The following is a 17,389-nucleotide window of genomic DNA, read 5'->3' on the forward strand; positions in this document are numbered from 1 at the left end:
GTTTTGGGCTTAGAAACAGAAGCCCTCCACCATCAAAACCACAAAACCACAAGACGAACCCAGAAACTTGTACAAAAACAGTGGCTAAAGCAGACCTCAGCTGTTCCGCCTCTTCTGGCATCTGAAAACAGCAAGAATGAGTGTTAATCCTTCTCAGCTCTAATAGCTGAAGGCACAGAGCCCTGCTGAAATGGGAATATTTCCAGTAACTGGTCTGGGCTCTAGTTGGATCCCTGGTTCAAAACCTGTGGTATTGAACTCATGGTGGCAAAATAGCAGCTGAAAATTCTGCTTGCAAGAGAGGGAAGGCTTGTACCACTAATTCTTTTCTATCTTCACATGCTAAAGCATATGAATTTACAACATTTTAATAATAGACTTGTGCTCAGAGGGGCAGTGGAGTAAAAGGAGTTATAGCAGTGCCTGTCTTCTGCAGTTGGTCAAACACACTTCTGTTGGAGAAGACTGTTGTGGCCAAACTGAATTTATTTTGCATGAAAGAAACATAGGTCCTTATTTGAAAATTTTCATGAAAACTTATTTTTCCCCCCTGAAACTAAAGAAATCACTTTTGAGGACCTTGATTTTAATTCCATTTTCAGAATTTGCTTTTATTTTGTATTTACTTTATGGCTTGTCAACAATGCATTATATGGCTTTGCTGGATAATCTGGTTCATATTAATTGTTGAAATGTTTTGTATTATTTTTATTATAATGCTCAGCTGATTCTGCAGTCTCTATTAAGGGTCTTTTGGTTTTGAAGGTAGCATTTCTATCTGCAATAAGCAGTTTCCTTGGGTTATTTTATCTGAAGTAACTATGGATGAATAGGTAACAACATCAAAATGGGTTTTCTTGCAGACTTTTGTTTTGCAGAAAATTTAGCAAATAATTATTCCTATTCCAGATCTGACTGTTGTGGGATTTTCAAATACTAAAAAATTTCATGCAAATTGGAATTTCATGCCTTTTAACCAGCTTCACTGCTTTTATTCTGAAATTACAGGCCTGTTCCCCAGCTCTTCTGTAAATTGCCAGGAAGCTGGGGGCTGTTGTCTGCTGAGGTTCTAGTTTCCTGCTCTAGCATTTATTTTTCTCCTGTGGTTAATACTTGGTCTTATCATGCATGTTTGGCTTGGCTGAGGTGAGAAGGCAGAAGGAGAAGACTGTGCCTCAGTGGTGAGAGCATCTAAATTCATTTTCTAGCATAAGTTTGATTCATCAGAGCGTAGCTGCATTTGTATTGAGGCTACAAAGACCCAGCGGTGGGTTCCTGGTCTGTGAGGCTGGGTGAATCCCACCTTGTGAGGTAGTGTAACTCCAGGTGTCTGTGACTGCCCCGAGAGCAACTCAGTGCCTAGTCCCCATCAGCACGTTAGTGCTTCTTCAACTGAGTGCCTGATTTATTTTTATTTGGCCTGGGTTATTACAAAAGTACATGGGTTTATTTGTGAAAGATGTCCACGAGTGCTTGATTTGTTCCTCCGTTGTTCTGCGAGAATTGTTCCTTAGGGGATCCCCTTGCAAAGCAGGCATCTGAGACATCCAAGACGTTTGTTCACAGCTATGAAGTACATTTCTTGCACATTTACAAGGATGACTTAGTTTCTTTGGGCCTCAATTAACTGCCTGGAGCATAGGAAAAATGAGTATGCGAATCTTTTGCGTGAGGGGCCTGTTATACTGATATATGGTGTCTTGGACAACGTGGCCTCAGACATCATGGTGATGCCACTGCAAATGCTTGTTTTCCTTTTCATTTCCCCCTTCCTCTGTGATAGGCTTTGCTTGTTAAATTATCAGGCCTTGGCGCTGACACCAGTCTTATTTGACATCCAGTGGAAAGCTGATTCCCAGCTCAGTAATTAGAGTATGAGTTGCACCATTTGCTGCTCTTGCTGGTTGTGAAGGGTGGAGGAGAACCGAGAGCATCTGAAGTTCCTAACTTCAGGCACCTCATTTACGTGTTCAAGTCGGGGACTAAAATTTCATTTGCAGTTGGTGGAAAGGTAAATGTCCCTAGAGGTCCCTTCAGAGCACCTTGCTTTGAAGCATAATTGGGGTGCTCTAACTTGCCCATGGGAGCTACTTGCCGGTGTTTAGTTTTCTAGGGAACTTAGCTCCTCACCTGGCTGATTTTGTGCTAGTGCACCCTGAATGTGTGCAGTGCCGTTGGCAGATGGGCAGGGGTGCCCTCCAGGAGCCCCACCCATCTGAGATACATCACCTTGATACCCTCAGTCAAAAACCATTCCTGTGCTTCTTTCCTGCAGACATTCGTCAATGACGTGAGGATTCCTGACCAGAAGTACATCACCCTAAAACTGAATGATGTCATTCGCTTCGGCTATGATATCCTTCTCATCTGAAGAGGGAGTGGGACGCGGTCTTTGATTGGGTTTTGTGCTGTTTGCTGCATGGAGAGTTAACAGTGCTAGTTATAACTAATGAGTAAGGGTGGTTTTTTTGCCTCCTGGAGCCTTTGGATGGCTCGTAAGCTTTTGTTTCTCCACCATGGACCTGATTCAGAGTATATTAATCATTGGACTTTGAATCAGGCCCTGCATTGGCAGTAGTGTCTGTGGAGGTAGTGACTGTGGAGGTGCCTCTTCAGTCTCTTTCTAAAGAAGGGTTGCATTTTTTCTTTTTATTTGGGTGGCAACTGTAGCTGGTACCAGCCGGGGAGCAAAGATATTTCATATGCTTTTGTGTGAACTAACAGCTTCCTATTTTTTTTCATCCAACTTGTGTGATTTTTGTTAATCATTTCACCCAAATGCTTGCTTTCAGAAAATTTGCAGGTCTTCAGCCTTAAACATTTAGCTTGGGGGCTTGTGGTCAGACCCTTGACTCTGTATCGATTGAAGTTTGCCCGTGCAAATTGCTTCTGCCACAAAATGCAAGAGTAAATCTCTCTCTAGCAATAGCAAATTTCACCTCTATCGAGGGGAGGCTAGGCTGCAGTTCCTGCTTTGTTTACAGAGTCACAAATCCTGCTAGTGTCTGCTAAAATGCCTTTGCCTTCATCCTTTTCCTTTTTATCCTGATGTGACTGCATGACTGGCTATAAGCATAGATGTTGGAATGCCTTTCTGAGCCTGCAGAGCAACAGTGGTAAGTAGAGGCTCCTATTGCTGCCTTTTCATGTAATCTAATCCTTTTTTTCACTTTTTTTTCAGTTGCTTCTATCTGCCAAACTTTACCCACTCAGGCTGAATTTAGAAGCAGCAAGTGTCTTCTCCAGGTTTATTTTTCCTTTTGTGGGGAAATTTTGGTTAAAACAGTCCAGACGTTTCTGAGAATAGAGGCAGAGACTAAGTTTTACCATTGCAGGGGGGGAGGAAGTGTTTGGTTGGAAAACTCTTGTGCATCCTTGACCCCAAGGCCACATTCTTGTGCCTTTTATTGTCCCCATGATAATCAGTTTGTGCTTGGCCATGCTATAGCCCTTGAAATAATCCAAACCTTGCTGGAGCCCAGAGAGCTGAAGCAGTGAGGAGAGGCTGAGCCTCCCTGGTCTTCCAAGGATCTGGAACCTCAGCTCTAAGCAGTGACAGTGCAGGAGCACTTGCTGTTGCAACAGGGATGCTTAAACTGATGTGTGTGCAATCCTGGATCTACTGGAAAAGAGGGTTTTCTAGGCCTTGTGCAAGATCATACTTTTGGTCTTGGTCTCGCTCTGTCTCTTGCCATTTTAGAAATAACAAATCCTTGCTTCACAGTGGTATTTCTTTTTTTTAAAAGGGAGGTAATTGCTGATTTTTTTTTTTTTTTTAAAAAAGACAGATTATTTGCCTTCAGATCTGTATTTGAACAGGGGGCAGCTGATGAGGGTTCAGGCATACGTGGGGGGAGAAAATACTGAGTAGCCCCTTACTGAGTGCTGCCCAATAAAATACCACTCTTTTTATCTGGGATCATGTCATTAAAGGTGGCGTCTCAGTGCACACATGATGAAGCCTGTTACAGTCCCATAGGCAACCTCAGTTCTAGCTTTTCTTGACTTTGCAACTTTGCAAATGTTTTTTTGATGTAGCTCGTCATGTGTCTTCTGGTCTCTAGATGTGTGGGGAAACTCGTAGAAGATTTGATGTGAACTCCAGTCTAGCAAAGGCATAAGCCAGGGCCTAGAGCATGGGTAGGTTTTAATGGCTGTGATACAGGTTTAAACTTTTTATAGAAAGCAATTCTGAGCACTAAGCAGCTGAGTTGAAGTGTTTAGTCCTGCAGCCCTTACATGGATATTCATGTGAAATGAATGATTGCATTTATGAATTGTAGAATTTATTGCCCTCAACAGGAAAACTTTAAAGGATGTAGGTTTTAGAGTCATCTTTTTACTTCAGCATAGTTGCTTTGGCAGTTACAATCTCTTCCTCTCCTTTGCTGCTTCAGTGCCACTCTCTTCAGCAGTGCTTTCTGCGCATACTGTGTACAGCTTGGTGTGGATGGCAGCATCTCCTGAGGTCTCCAAGTCAGCTGTGTGCTGTTGCGTAAGAGCATTTGTCTCTTTTCCATTTACAGTTTCACTTACAGGCTGTGTGGAGTTTCCCTGCTATGCCAGCATCACTCGGTTTATTTTTAGTCTAACATTTTCCATCTTTCCTTTTTCCTCCCCTTTGCTCTGTGCTGTGCTGATTGGGTTGTTCATGGTGACATTGCCAGATGCTTCCTTTTTTTTTTTTTTTTTTTTTTTTTTTTCCCCCCTTCCCTTTTTCCCCCGCAGTGTTGCTGAGGATTATTGCCTAGGCTCAACCATGTTGAATGCCTCCCTTCCTAAGAGGTCACAGCAGCTCATGACCTGATTTACTTTTCATCTAGGAAACTGCAGTGGCTGAAAGGCCCTGTCAGGGCAAGAGAGTACCATACTCCCAAGCATCCTTGCAGGGAGCTGAACTCTACTGTTCCCTTGTCCAGAGCATGTGAGATTGCCCCATCTTGGCCAGGATACCGTGGGGAGAGAGTGGTCTGCCTGGAGCTGCCAGCTGGGTGGAGAGGAGTGGGGTGTGAGTTGTCAGGGGTCTGGTTGCTCCCCTGGGTCCTGCATGGAGCTGCTAATGCTCCACCAAGCTTCTCCTGCCCTGCTCCCATTGTCTGCTGCCCTTCAGTTGGCATGGGTCTGGCCAGCAGACGTGATTGCACTCTCTCTTGCAAAACATGCACAACAAAGACCATGGTGGAATACAGCGCAGGCAACTTTTAGTACCCTGTGTATTCTAAGCTTTTCTGGTTTTTATGATCTTGTTTTCTTTCTGTGACTAAATGCTAGAGTTCTCTGTCTATCCAATTCCTTTGCCATTTCCTTAATGAGTTCTGTACATTCGAACATGTATGTCCTGGAACAAATTCAACACAAAGTCCCAGAAGAAGCATTAAAGGTAAGGGTGTCTGGGTGCAGGTGCATTTTTAAAAAAAAAAATTGTGTTCTAGTAATGGTCAAGCAGACTGAAATACTAAAATACTCTTGACGGCAGTGAAATGTTCCACAGTGTGAGGCTCTCCTTCGATTGGGACTTAATAAAACTTTCCTTTGAGGAGAGATACATTTCCCAGTTATCTCAGCTCTGATCTCTCTTATCCCTGTGCTAACATGTAGATGAAGTTATTTATGATTTCATGACTGCCAACAGAAAAGGTTACTAAAGCTGTAACGTATTAAAGAACAGTCAGCACGTTAGCTTGTGGGTGAAGCACAGCAGAACTTGTTCCGTCCGAAAAGTGGAGCGCAGATGCCTTTTTCTGAGCGTGGTGACTTAGGCCAGCTCCGTCACACTTCCTCCAGCAGGCTAAAGTTTGCTTAATTTATTCCTTATTTATATCTCTTTTAATTATATCGCATTTTTGCCTTCAAGCTCTGATGTTTTACTTACTGAGCAGTCCTCCTATGAGTGAGGTGTTTTTTAAACACAGAGTTCAGTAGCAGGTACAAAATATTCAAGCATTCTCTTATCTAAGACAGAAAAGCAACCCCCTTCTAGGTAAGAAAGCTGTCATGTTCAGCTGAGGGAGTGGGCTATTGGTGCCAAGCATCACCTCTTGGCTAGCAGATACTGTCTTCTTCGTCCTGGTTCCCTGTTTAGGACTTAGAGAGGATCAGAAATGTAACAGCTAGAATTGGGCAAATGATTCATTGAACTTACTCAGGGGTAATCGGGATGGGTCCACCCTTTTATTAATTTAGTTGTAGTAAACCCACTTTTAAATAGCTCATTTGCTATGTTAATGTGGAGTCTGTTTTAAGGCAGAATCACTTTCCTAGCTGGAGACAGGGTTTGGAGAGAAATAATTAAAATATAGTTTAATTGCCTTTGCTGAAAAACTGAGATAATGCAGATGAATGCCCTGAAAGAATTTATAATGTTGCTTTAAGAACAAAGGGGATTTCAGGATTTGAATCCTGAATGGAAAATGGCCTAAGTTCTGATTCTACTCAGTTTATTCTTTAAAGGATTTCCTAATTAGCTATTTTTACAGAGCTAAGTCACAGTGACCTTCTCATGGACTAGAATTGTCACTTAATGTCTTCCAAATGGGGTACTTGAAGGCCTCTCAGTTGGCATTTCTGTTGTTCTGTAGCCTCTACTCAGGTGTGCTTTCTTTTTGTTGCAGAACATAGCCGCAGTATTTGCCTTTGAGTGATCTGCTTGCGGGGAAGGGTGGTTTATCTTTTCCATGGGCTAGCACACAGATTGTGCGGGCACCCTGCAACTGTTCCTTGTGTCTCTGCAGCATGAGAAGTACACCAGCCAACTTCAGATGAATTACAAAGGCACGGCAATGAAGAGGGCGGAGCAGTCCATGGAGCACGGTGTCTACACTGAGTCCCCGCAAACAAAGCTGGAGAAAGGAGAGAGGAAAGCAATTACAGGTACTTGCTTGGGAACCAGTTAATCAAGATTCAGAACAAAGTGCAGCTTGAGACCTGCACTGGGTCATGATTCTGACAATGCAGTGTTGTGGGTTGCGTCTAGGAGCAGTTCCAGAAGGGTCATCTTTCTAAACCTCTGAGTATTCCAGACTGTCAGTTTTTGGAGATTCAGCCTCCAAAAAAAAATCAGCTGGCGTGATGGCTCACACATGCCTTGTCAATGTGTGTGTGCTGGAGAACCTGTGGGCTGAGCAGGTTTGGTAAGTTCTTTGGCACCTGTCTGGTCTATTTTTAATTTCCTGATCGCGAGCTGGTGTTTGAACAGAGACGGTGACTCAGAGTAGAAAATGTATGCCTGCTGTGGCGTGATGCTGGCAGGCAGGCAGGCAAAGCAGCAACAAGTCATTTCTTTCAAAAAGCCCTGTATGGTCTTAAATGGCTGTATTTCCTAATGTGCCAATATGTGGGATTGAAACTGACTGCCAAACTGGGAGACATTTGCTTCAGGTTCACTGTTCCCGAGCTGCAAACCTTTTCCATTTGAAAAATTCCCTCTGTTTTCCATTTCTTTACCCACTGCTGCCTTCCTTTAAAGACCCTTTGTCAAACTTGCTTCGTCCCTGTTCCCCATCATGGTGGGCCAAAACCTCCCCAGCAGTTTTGTCTCGCCCATCTCACCCAACTTCCTACCTCCTGTACATACTGCCCTGGCAGGTCTCTCCCCAGTTCTGCTCAGATATCAGTTGGTGGCCTTCTAGAGCTTGATGGTGCACGGGAGGAACAAATATGGTTTTAAAGCATCCCAGTGACGGGTGACTGCCAGTGGTGGTCTTGTGGCACCAGGATGGCAGAGCGATTGGAAAGCTTTAGGGTTAGCAGAGAGACTGCCCACTGTGTCTGTTGGAGGAAGAAGCAGGGAGGTGAATGGAGGAAGGAGGAAGAGGATGGCCAAGTAAGAGTGAGACAGCATCTTGGGTGAGGTGACCTAGAGATAGATACAGCAGCTTTCTAGAAAAGTGTACAACTTTGGGTAAATCCATTAAGGCTTCTTGGTAACTAATTGGAGTGGGTTGGCTGACCTTAATCTCCCATGTATTGTCTTTATGAAAATCCCTCTAAGCTGACATAGTGTACTAAAACAGCATAATTTTTCTCCCTGGTCTCGTCGTTGCCTCCAGCTGTGCATGGAAGCACATGCGCATGCACCCGTGTGCCCAACTCCCATTTTCTGCACCGCAAAACCTTTCTTTGTGTTGCTTTAGCTGTGTCTTTGTGTCGCCCTCCCCCATGGATGTGGCATTTGCGACTTTGCCTCACAAGTGTGCAGTTAAAGGGATGAAGTTGGTGATGATTAACCATGACACTGTGGAGGGTGAGAAGAGGTGAACCTCACTGGGGGGAGAGCTCTCCAGCTGCCTTTCAAGGGGCATGGGGTTCTTGAAAAGCATTGCCAGTAACTGAGCCAGTTTGCCAGTAATTGGAACCAGTTTGCATTTGCTGCTGCCTGGTTGCATGAACATTCACATTTTTATTCTTGCCATCTTCCAAAATACACACTGGTTGGTTTTAACCTATATAGCCTAAGTGCTTGATATTTGGAACATCTTCAAAGTCAGGATGTTGAGTGACTCTTCAGCAAGGTGACCCATTTCTCTAGCGTGTGGTTTGCAGACCTACATTACGTTTCTGTCATCGTTAGTGGGCACAGACCATAAGTCTAAGGCAAAAAGGGCTGTGAGAACTTATTGGGGGCCAGTGCTGATGTATGTCACATGCAGTGTGACTGACGGACAGATACGAAAGAAATCTGTGAAGTGCTGCTAACCCCGCTGAAAGATGGAATAATTCAGGACTTTCTGTTGGAGGTATTTTGCTGGATTGGACTGAAGCCTGTGGAAGCGAGGGAGGGAGTCTGAGCGTTAAATCAGCGCCTCACTCTCCAAAAAGCATCTCTGTCACGTGAGCAGAATGATCAGTGGGTCCCTTTTTCATCTGCAATGTGACTAATTCACCTTGTCTTCAGCTGCACACATGCACAGTTTCTCCTTGGTTGCTCGGAGGAGTGGCAACAATTTAAAATGATTAGTGGAAAGAAGAATGTAGTATTCTTATGGGGAGTGGGCTTGCTTAGTGGCAGCAGAAAGAGGCTTTGGGGAAAGAGCTGTTTTGCTAAGCCTGTAGGTATTTAGGAATTTGCATTGACTAATTAAAGCAAGGTCTGGGGTGACAAAAGCCTTTAGACGGATCGCTTCCCAGGGCCCGGTGGAAAAGAGGCAGAGGGAATGCAAGCTTTCAGGGAAAAGGTTTAACAAAACAATGTGAACAATTAGAGCCGCTTAGAAATGGGAGGAGGTGAGGGGCTGAGGATAAAGAGATCCAGCGGAGTGAATGGGAAACAGCTCAGCCATTTAGTCTTTATGCTGTTGAACTTGCAGCTTTTGGGTGTATGTTGCCTGTAAGCAGAAAATCATCAGTCTTTGTGAAATGTTTGAGGCAAGGAGCTTGGTAAGCCCTGTGGGTTGGATATGGATATGAATAAGAAAAGTGCCCACAGTTCAGCTAGTTAATGCTAAAAATAGCCATCGGCTCTCATGTTTAAAGTCTTAAGTGGTCAGGGGGCCAGGTACAGCCTTGAATTGAGCAGATTTTAAGACTGTCACAGTCCCCATCTGTTGCTACCTGGGTTGAGGTACTGGATGAGATAAGCTATTTTGGTCTTCTGTTCTCAATGTGTAGTTAATCCTCAGGCTGATCTTTATTTTTTTTTAAAGCCCTCACAGGCTGATGGCACTAGATATAATGCCGAATCTGATGACTAACCTCTGAGTAACTGCTGCAGGTGTGAGTTTCCAGGGGTGGAGGCTGCCCACAGCATCCAGCTGAAATGGGCATCACCGACTGCAGGAGCAGGACTTGAGCTTCTTCCAGGATCTGTGAAATAGGCTTGCTTGCCGGGTTAGCGTCAGTGTCATTAGGGAGTCCTCTCAACAGAGTAGCCGACTTGAAAGTCTTGTTGGTGTCCGGGGCTGAGGTCAGCAGGCAGTGTGGACGGAGGCAGTGGGAATTGTGCCCAGTTGTGAAGTGGTTTCCATGCTCTTTGGCTGCTTTCCCCATGAGATCATGGTAATAGCTATTTAGACACACAGCTCTACCCTAGCCTTTAATTTAGAGGAGCGGTGGTGGTGTATCTGCTTTTCGTCTGAGCTGGGGTGGTGGTACCTGCAGCATGTTAAAGGTTTGACCATGTAATTGATACAAATAAATTTGTGATTATCAGCCTGATTTGAAAGCCTCTGGGATCTGTGTATGTTCACAGCAGGTACAAAAGACCAGAGTTTAGGTTTGCCATGCACATGTGAAATAAATACTGCAGCAAAGAGTCAGAGAATTGCTTTATGGTTATTCCTACTAGGTCTGAATTCTCTATTTTGGAGAGAGGTTAAAAACCAGAGATGTAAGGAATTAATTTTAAAATGTTATAGCTAGATCATCTCCCCCTCCCCCAAGGCCTCTGCCATAAGAAGCCTACTCTGCATCTTCTGAAGATGGACATTACTGTTATTAATAATGAATCAAAACCAGTTTGGTTTAAAGCAAGCTGGATTTCTCATGCTTTTGTTATGACTTGCTGTAGACAGCTTCAAAGCTGCGTGTGCTTCTGTCAGCAAAGAAATTTGCCGTTGCTGTCTGTCTCTCTGTCGTGACGGTTTGAAGCTTTGCGAGGACCTGGGTGAAGCGCAGCCCTCAGTTCTGTCCTGACTACAGGGGATGCCTTCAAGGGAAATTAGACCCCTCTCTGGTGGGAACTGTGTGCTTGTCATGAAAGCTCTTCCGCCCACTCGCTGATAGAAAGCAGCGTTAACACAGGCTTTCTCCTTTCCCTTTCATCACCTGGACTATATTTTTGGTCCTGCCCTAGTGTTGTTCTGTGTGATTCATTTCTCCATAAATACATCCTTTGTAACACATCTTATTTTCTCTCGTTGTGGTGCCTGTCCTTCAGGTCGTCAGTAGTTCTGTATTAATTGAACAGACCACGTTCTTGTCAGACTTGATAAACAAATGGACCTCCCTTGTTCTGCGCTAAGACAGCCTTCATTTTTTCTTTTGAGTGACTGCCCCAAAGACTGAAATCCAGGAGCAGAACATGTGTATGTCAGTGGTCTTCCCTGTATTACACTGTCACGGGTAGCTCAGTATTTATCTGGCTGAATGCTTGTGCTGACCTCAGTTCAGTTATCTAAAGGGATGGTTTTTGGGCTGTCTGCCTGAATTGATGAGCCAAGAGATATGTCTAAATGAATTGGCACCATCTGGGCAGCCTGGCGTGGAGTGGAGAGAAGTGGTAACTAGCTGCCGTCAACTGGAGGAAGTCCCATGTCATTAAAATGACTGAGCAGTTAGTTTTCATTGGTGTTCCTTGCTTCACCGCTGACTCAGGCAAGCCCCAAGTCTCTCTGCTCTTGCAAGAGATTCCATCTTACACTAAAATATAACAGACAGGTGGTGGCTTCAGGGTGGTATGCCTGTCTTGGGACACAGGCAGATGCTCTGCTCTGGATGCTGCAGGTTCAGGTTGAGGTTGCTACCCAAAATGCATCCTAGCTGGCGAAGAGCAAAGTCCCCCTGGCACAACTGCATATGTAGCTGCTCCTTGGCCTGCTTCTGTCACAGCCATCTGGCTTAGCTGCCTTCCTATCGCGCCTTTTTTTTTTTTCCCCTCCCCTTTTTATACAATATTGTTGTGTTAGAGCTGGAGCCGGGAGAGGCGTCAGGTCAGTTGTGCTGGCAAATTAGAAGGGACAGAAGCTTCTGACATGAGCAGGACAGCAAATTCATGTAGCTCTTATGAAGTCAGGGAAATTTTACTCTAGCTCAGGATCTGGCCACTTTGAGCAGTAGCTGAGAATGAGGGTGTCTGTGTCACTTGATAATGTTATTCAAAATGCAAGTTAATATAAAGGCTCAGTGGAAACATTAATTGTTCTTAAAATATTGAAACTGTCGCCAAATAGCAAGATACTGACTCCTCGGCTTCCCATCTGTGCTTTTTGCAGTCTTTAGAATGAAGTTGCAGTCTTTAGAATGAAGTTCCTGTTTATTGTGGAGGCTGGGAGAGGGAAGGAATGGAAAAAACCCCACAGAAGTGACCGATGTGTTACATGTGCTGTAACAGAGTGTTGCAGGTGGGGCCACGAGCTCTGTGTCATGCCCCAGGGGGGCAGGAGGGACCTTCTGCCGCAATGCAGTGAGTGCAACGGAGCGGCTCCCACCCTGGTGGCCTCAGGTCGGTGCACTGCCCAACCTGATGCACTCTCTGTAAGTGCTCCTTGACGTGCCCCGGTGTTTTGGCTTTGTGCTAGCTTTTGTCAGAGGGGGAATTTGGGGAATTTCCAAGCATCTATTAGGGCTCTTTAGGGTAGAGGGGGAAATCTGAGAAGGCAGAGGAACTGGCTTATTATTCTTTATAAATCCTTTTTTTTCCCTTCAGCTTTCATTGTAATCCCAAAGTTCCCCATCAGCAGAAAAGTCTAACCAATGTTGACTTGCTGCCTTTTCACTGTAGCAGAAAAGCTCCTGGGGGACAAAGGCAGTAGCTCCTGTGTCCAGTACGCAAATCAGACACAGATCTTGGGGCTGGAGCAGCTTCTGGGAAGAAGTCTGTCCTGCAGGATGGATGTGAGCTCTCTTAGCTCACTTCTGTCCCCTTGGAAACAAAATTTTCTTGGAACAGATAACTAGAATTTTCTAGACTAGGGGGCCTTTGAGATCCTGTGAGGAGCTGGGATGTGCTGGAGAGATGAGCTGTAATGAGGCAACTCCTTGCAAGGTGCAAACAGTAACAGCAGCCATGCTTGGGAATGGTGCTGCTTGTGCAAGAGTCGGTTGTGAGATGGTCTTTGCATTTCATCTGTAGGGTAGTATGCTCAGGATGTGTTCCACCAGCAACTTAAAATAAACCACTGATGAACTTTCAGAATTGATCATATTAATCTGAGACAAGTATCCAAAATCTCATGTATTTCTTCAGGGTTGAGCCCTTCACTGTGCCCCATTGACCTTTAGGCATGAGTTACCCCAGATGTAGCTGGCTGTTGTTAGTGGATTTGTCCATCACACAAAGTGTTGTTCTCCTTCTCCCAGCCCTGACTGCCTCTTGGCCATCAACCCTAAGATCAATACTGCACTTCAGAGGGTAATAATCCATTGCACTGTGTGCCCAAAAGAAGTGCCTGACATTGGTCGAGCAGATCCTGCGTGGTTGGAGTGAGGGTCTAGTGGGCAAGCCATGGCATGAAGAGAGAGTGGTAGGTTTCTGCTAGGCTGTGTGACAGAAGGTCTCAGCCTAGCAGAGACCAAACCCTACATTTGGGCTACAAAACCCTACATTGACAAGCTTGTGAATAGGTCTTGTCTTTTTTTTTTTTTTTCCCCTTCCCCTCTCCCTCGAGTGGTTTACCCATCCTCAGTTATGAAAGGTATTGCTTGGCAATTCCAATTTATTCATGGTGAGAAATGCTTCCGCCTTTGAACTTTCAAAGGCCGCCTACATAATAGCAACACAGTTTATCTTCCACGCACTCTAGGCAGAAAGGAGAGTAATACTTTCAGCCTCTTTTGATCCCCAGTGTGAAGGGAGGCAGCACGGTTAATTTTGAAACATGAAGAAGATCTCTTGAAAAGGGCCTGTGGGCTGCATCTGTAAAGCAAAATTTTTGCCTGTGGACTGTCAGTGTATGAGCTTATATATCTTGAACTATTCTAGAAAAAAAACATCTGAAGTAGCATAAAATCAGCCTTCTTTTTTTCTTTGAATTATTTAATTCCCCTTCCTTTCCCAACTTCCCTTATGCTAACGACTACTTTCTGTCATGTCCCTATTAAAGCAGGGAATGCAAAATTGCAGGGCTGTTTGAGGGCTGCTTTACACAGAGCAGCGTGCGGTTTTAAAACCGCAAGCCGAGCGAGCAGCAGCTGGCGGTAGAAGCCCGGCTACGGCTCTGTAGCTGGAGCCAGGGTTTAAGACGTGGCCAGTAAAGCCTGTGCTGATGGCTGTTACGGGTAGAGGCAGAAGCAGCTAGCAAAGCTGGAGCTTAACCTTGGCCCTTTACCTATCCTTGTGTCTCTATCACCTCTAGATGAAAGAACAAAAGCTACTTTCTTTGCTTCTCTCAAACTATTATAAAAACATAGTAAGAATAACTATACCACAGGTAAATTGAGGTGTATTCTTTTTACTTGTTGCATAAACAGCAGCAGCCCAAGGCACTGCCAAAACACAATCTCATTTTGTGGGAGACAAAACGAGAAGCAGTGGATCAGCTCCTTTGGGTACCAGTTTTTGCAACTAAGCCCTGATCTTTCAGTGAGTGATCTTTGAGCAGAGAAAATGATAAAAGTCTGGCTCTTCTAGGGGAAGCTTCTCCATGAGAAAAACCTCTGTCCTGCAGCGACTCTGGAATCTACTTGGTTTACTTTAAGCTTTTGAGACCAAGAGTTTACTTCATTACGTATGTGTAAGGAGATGGTTTTACCATTTTCCCTAAATTTGTAACGCTTCAAGAATTTCCTGTTGTGGGATGTGTGTCACTTAGAGTGGGAGTGGTGAATAGTTGGAAAAAATGCCTGGCCTCACAACTTTCAAGTGCATGGTGGGGCAAGAAAGGGCAGAGCTAAAGTCTTCCCAGTTAGGATCAGGACAAAAGTCCGATTTTCACCTGAATTGTGGGTGAGTTGCAGACAATTTTGTGGTTGGCGTTTTGCAGGCTGTCCTGCCAAAAATCTTCTACTTCGTGTGACTAATAAGGCTAGAGAGGGAGAAGAGCCAGTATTTGGGAAATGCAGCTATGAAAGACAGTGAAGGGAGGTAGAGTCAGCATCTTGCAGCAGAATGTAAAAAAGGAAAAGGGGGGGGGGAGAAAAGCCTGAACATACTCATTATTATGTATAATTTGCTGTTGTTATAACTGCACTGTAACAGGTACATGATCTCACCTGACCCTGCTGTTTTTCCCTTTTTGGCATGTGGTTGACTTCTGTGAACCTGGTAAACTGATATTTTCTGTGTAAAAGTATTTGCTTATCCTCTTCCTAGAGACCAGTACATATCGCACCCCTCTTTATGGGCAGCCCTCCTGGTGGGGGGAAGATGATGCAAATAACAAGGAGGACAGAAGGCAAGAGGAACATTACTCAGGTAATGGGGGTGATTTGGGGTGGGAGAAGATGGGGGGAACAAAATTTCTGCACATTTTTGATCTTTACTGTGTGAAGCCTTTAATTACCACTTTTTTTTGTACTTGTATTTGCACATTCCTATGTGTAGATTGCTGCTAATGAAACCAGAATAAGGGAAAACTAAAATGTTTCCCCTAAAATATTTGAATGTTAGAAATGGCAGTTGTGGAATAATTCAGTATGTATGAGGAAGGCCTCGCTAAGCTTGTTTTGAGACCTAGTTAAACAGCAGTGCTGTATCTGATCATATGCAGCCCACCTGAATAAACCATCCATTGTGACTCCCAGGAGTTTCCTATCTAAGAGGCACTTTAAGAGCTGATGCATTGACTGGATTTGGTTGATGTGGAAGCAATCTGTTTCTCACCTCATCATCCTTGGAAACCATTTAGTCTTACCACTCCTGTTGTTGTGAATCTCTATGCGTGGAAGAAGCATCTTTTTTCACTTGTGCAGTAAACCTGATGTTTCTATCAAGCATATGCTTTACTGCACAAAGAAGTTTTTTATTTCGATGCACAGCCAGTGTATCTCTTCTCTAGCAGAGAGGGGTTGTGATTAGCAGCCCTCCTAAGAGGCTGAAATAAAGTAAGTGACCCTCTAGCCAAGAAGTTTGGGTACTACTGAAAAAATGTGGTTTTATTCCTGGTGGTGTTACAGAATTAGGTGTTGATCCAGCAAAAACATACCTGTGATTAGCTTTGCACACTCAAGCTTTTCCTTTGAACTGTAGAAAGACGAGTAGGTGTGCATGTAAGTGAATTCAGCAAAGTGAAACAGTCAGCCCAGGCATACAGAAACCTTAAAATGTCACCAACCACATAGGTTCTGCCAAAACATACAACGGTGCATGTGTGTGTGCTCGGCTCTCTCTTTGGGGAGCAATGGAAGAAAGGACAAAGTGAATATAGCAGATGTTGCTCAGACCGCAGCAGTGCAGTAAGCGCTGATTTCAGTGATAAGGCCAGAGTACAAAGCTATCTAAAACAGAACTTGTATTTTTTCTTTAATCCATTTCAGCTAATGTTTGTGAATTTAAGGTTTTCTTGTCTTTCTTTTTTTTCCCTTTTGTAGAAAGATCAAAAGAGATAACGCAACATGAAGAGGAACTGAATGGTAATATTTCTGCTTATAGAGATGCCCAAGAACAGTCTGTGTTTGCCTTCCGGAGAGAGCCAAGTTACTTTGAGATTCCAACTAAAGAATTTCAGCAGCCATCAAAATCTCCAGAAACACAGGTCCATGAGATCCCAACAAAGGATGTTGATGCTGTAGTAGCCCCCGTTGTACAGAGTCATGCCTCTTTCACCATTGAATTTGATGATGGTACTCCCGGTAAAATAAAGATAAAAGACCACGTAACTAAATTTTCTCTCAGACAGAGAAGACCGTATAGTAAGGAACCAGCTCATACAGAAGTGATGTCAGCGGAGAGCAAAGTGGCTGACTGGCTTGTCCACAATGACCCAAGCTTGATGAGACGGCAGTCTCCAGGAGATGATGTGTATAGTACAAAGAGTGACCTGCCGGTTCATGTGAGGACACTTAAAGGTGAGTGAATGTCTTGTCATGTGGACATAGTTCTCTGTTGGCCACTCAAATGCAGCATAATAAAGGGGAAAAACCCTTCTCCTGTTGAGGAAAACTGGACTTAATTATCTCTGCTCCAAATTTACAAGATGAAGAATATTTCTTTATTAACTGTTAATGGTTTTGAATCTGGCTAGCAGGCTCTTCACACAGCCCTGAAGTCATGTGTGATGCTGGCCTGGGGACACTCTAATCTGGTTCCTCTACATCTGTAACGCCAGCTCAGCAGTAACAGTGATTAGAAAAAGGATTTTGATTTTTAAATGTTTAAAATAATTTCCATGTGGTCAGGCAGGCTGATAAACACAGGTATTTCAGTGGATTTTCTTCTCTTGGCTTCTCCTAGCTGAAGGAATGACTTTTCTTTTTAGCTGTAGTCCAGAAGAGGCTAAGTGTGATCATCCTGATGGCTGTAATGAGCAGAGCCACTTGGTCGGATGACCACAGGTCCTGACACAGCGACTGGTGATAGAGTTGAGATGTGCATGATCACCAATGGAGGAAATTGTTGTGCTTGTAGAAGAAGGTTTCCTCTCTTAAACTAAAGCTTCTCTGAAATCCTGCTGTGTTCAAAAACTTCAGGTTTCATGGACTTGTGTCCTGTTACGTGTGTCACTGTGAGGAATTCTTTGGGGATTTTCTAAGGTCTGAAGTGTAGTTTGGAGCCCAGTTCTTAGTGCAACTGGTGGGA

The 17,389-nt window shown here is 44.2% G+C and overlaps 1 protein-coding gene across 4 annotated transcripts in view; it reads left to right on the plus strand.

The window, feature by feature from the left end:
* CEP170B (centrosomal protein 170B) overlaps nucleotides 1–17,389 on the plus strand; it is a 60,894-nt gene that overhangs the window by 15,064 nt on the left and 28,441 nt on the right. For 3 of the 4 annotated variants that reach the window (XM_076345577.1, XM_076345578.1, XM_076345579.1), the window contains exons 1-4: nucleotides 5,058–5,380; nucleotides 6,732–6,870; nucleotides 14,966–15,067; nucleotides 16,183–16,659. In XM_076345577.1, the coding sequence (XP_076201692.1) occupies nucleotides 5,309–5,380; nucleotides 6,732–6,870; nucleotides 14,966–15,067; nucleotides 16,183–16,659 (790 nt within the window). In that variant the 5' untranslated portion in view covers nucleotides 5,058–5,308. Of the gene's footprint in view, nucleotides 1–2,275; nucleotides 2,355–5,057; nucleotides 5,381–6,731; nucleotides 6,871–14,965; nucleotides 15,068–16,182; nucleotides 16,660–17,389 lie in introns of those variants that run through there. The other variant, XM_076345580.1, reaches the window with a different exon arrangement.

This window comes from Aptenodytes patagonicus, chromosome 7 (genome assembly GCF_965638725.1).
Source record: "Aptenodytes patagonicus chromosome 7, bAptPat1.pri.cur, whole genome shotgun sequence".
NCBI classification, from domain to species: Eukaryota; Metazoa; Chordata; class Aves; order Sphenisciformes; family Spheniscidae; genus Aptenodytes; species Aptenodytes patagonicus.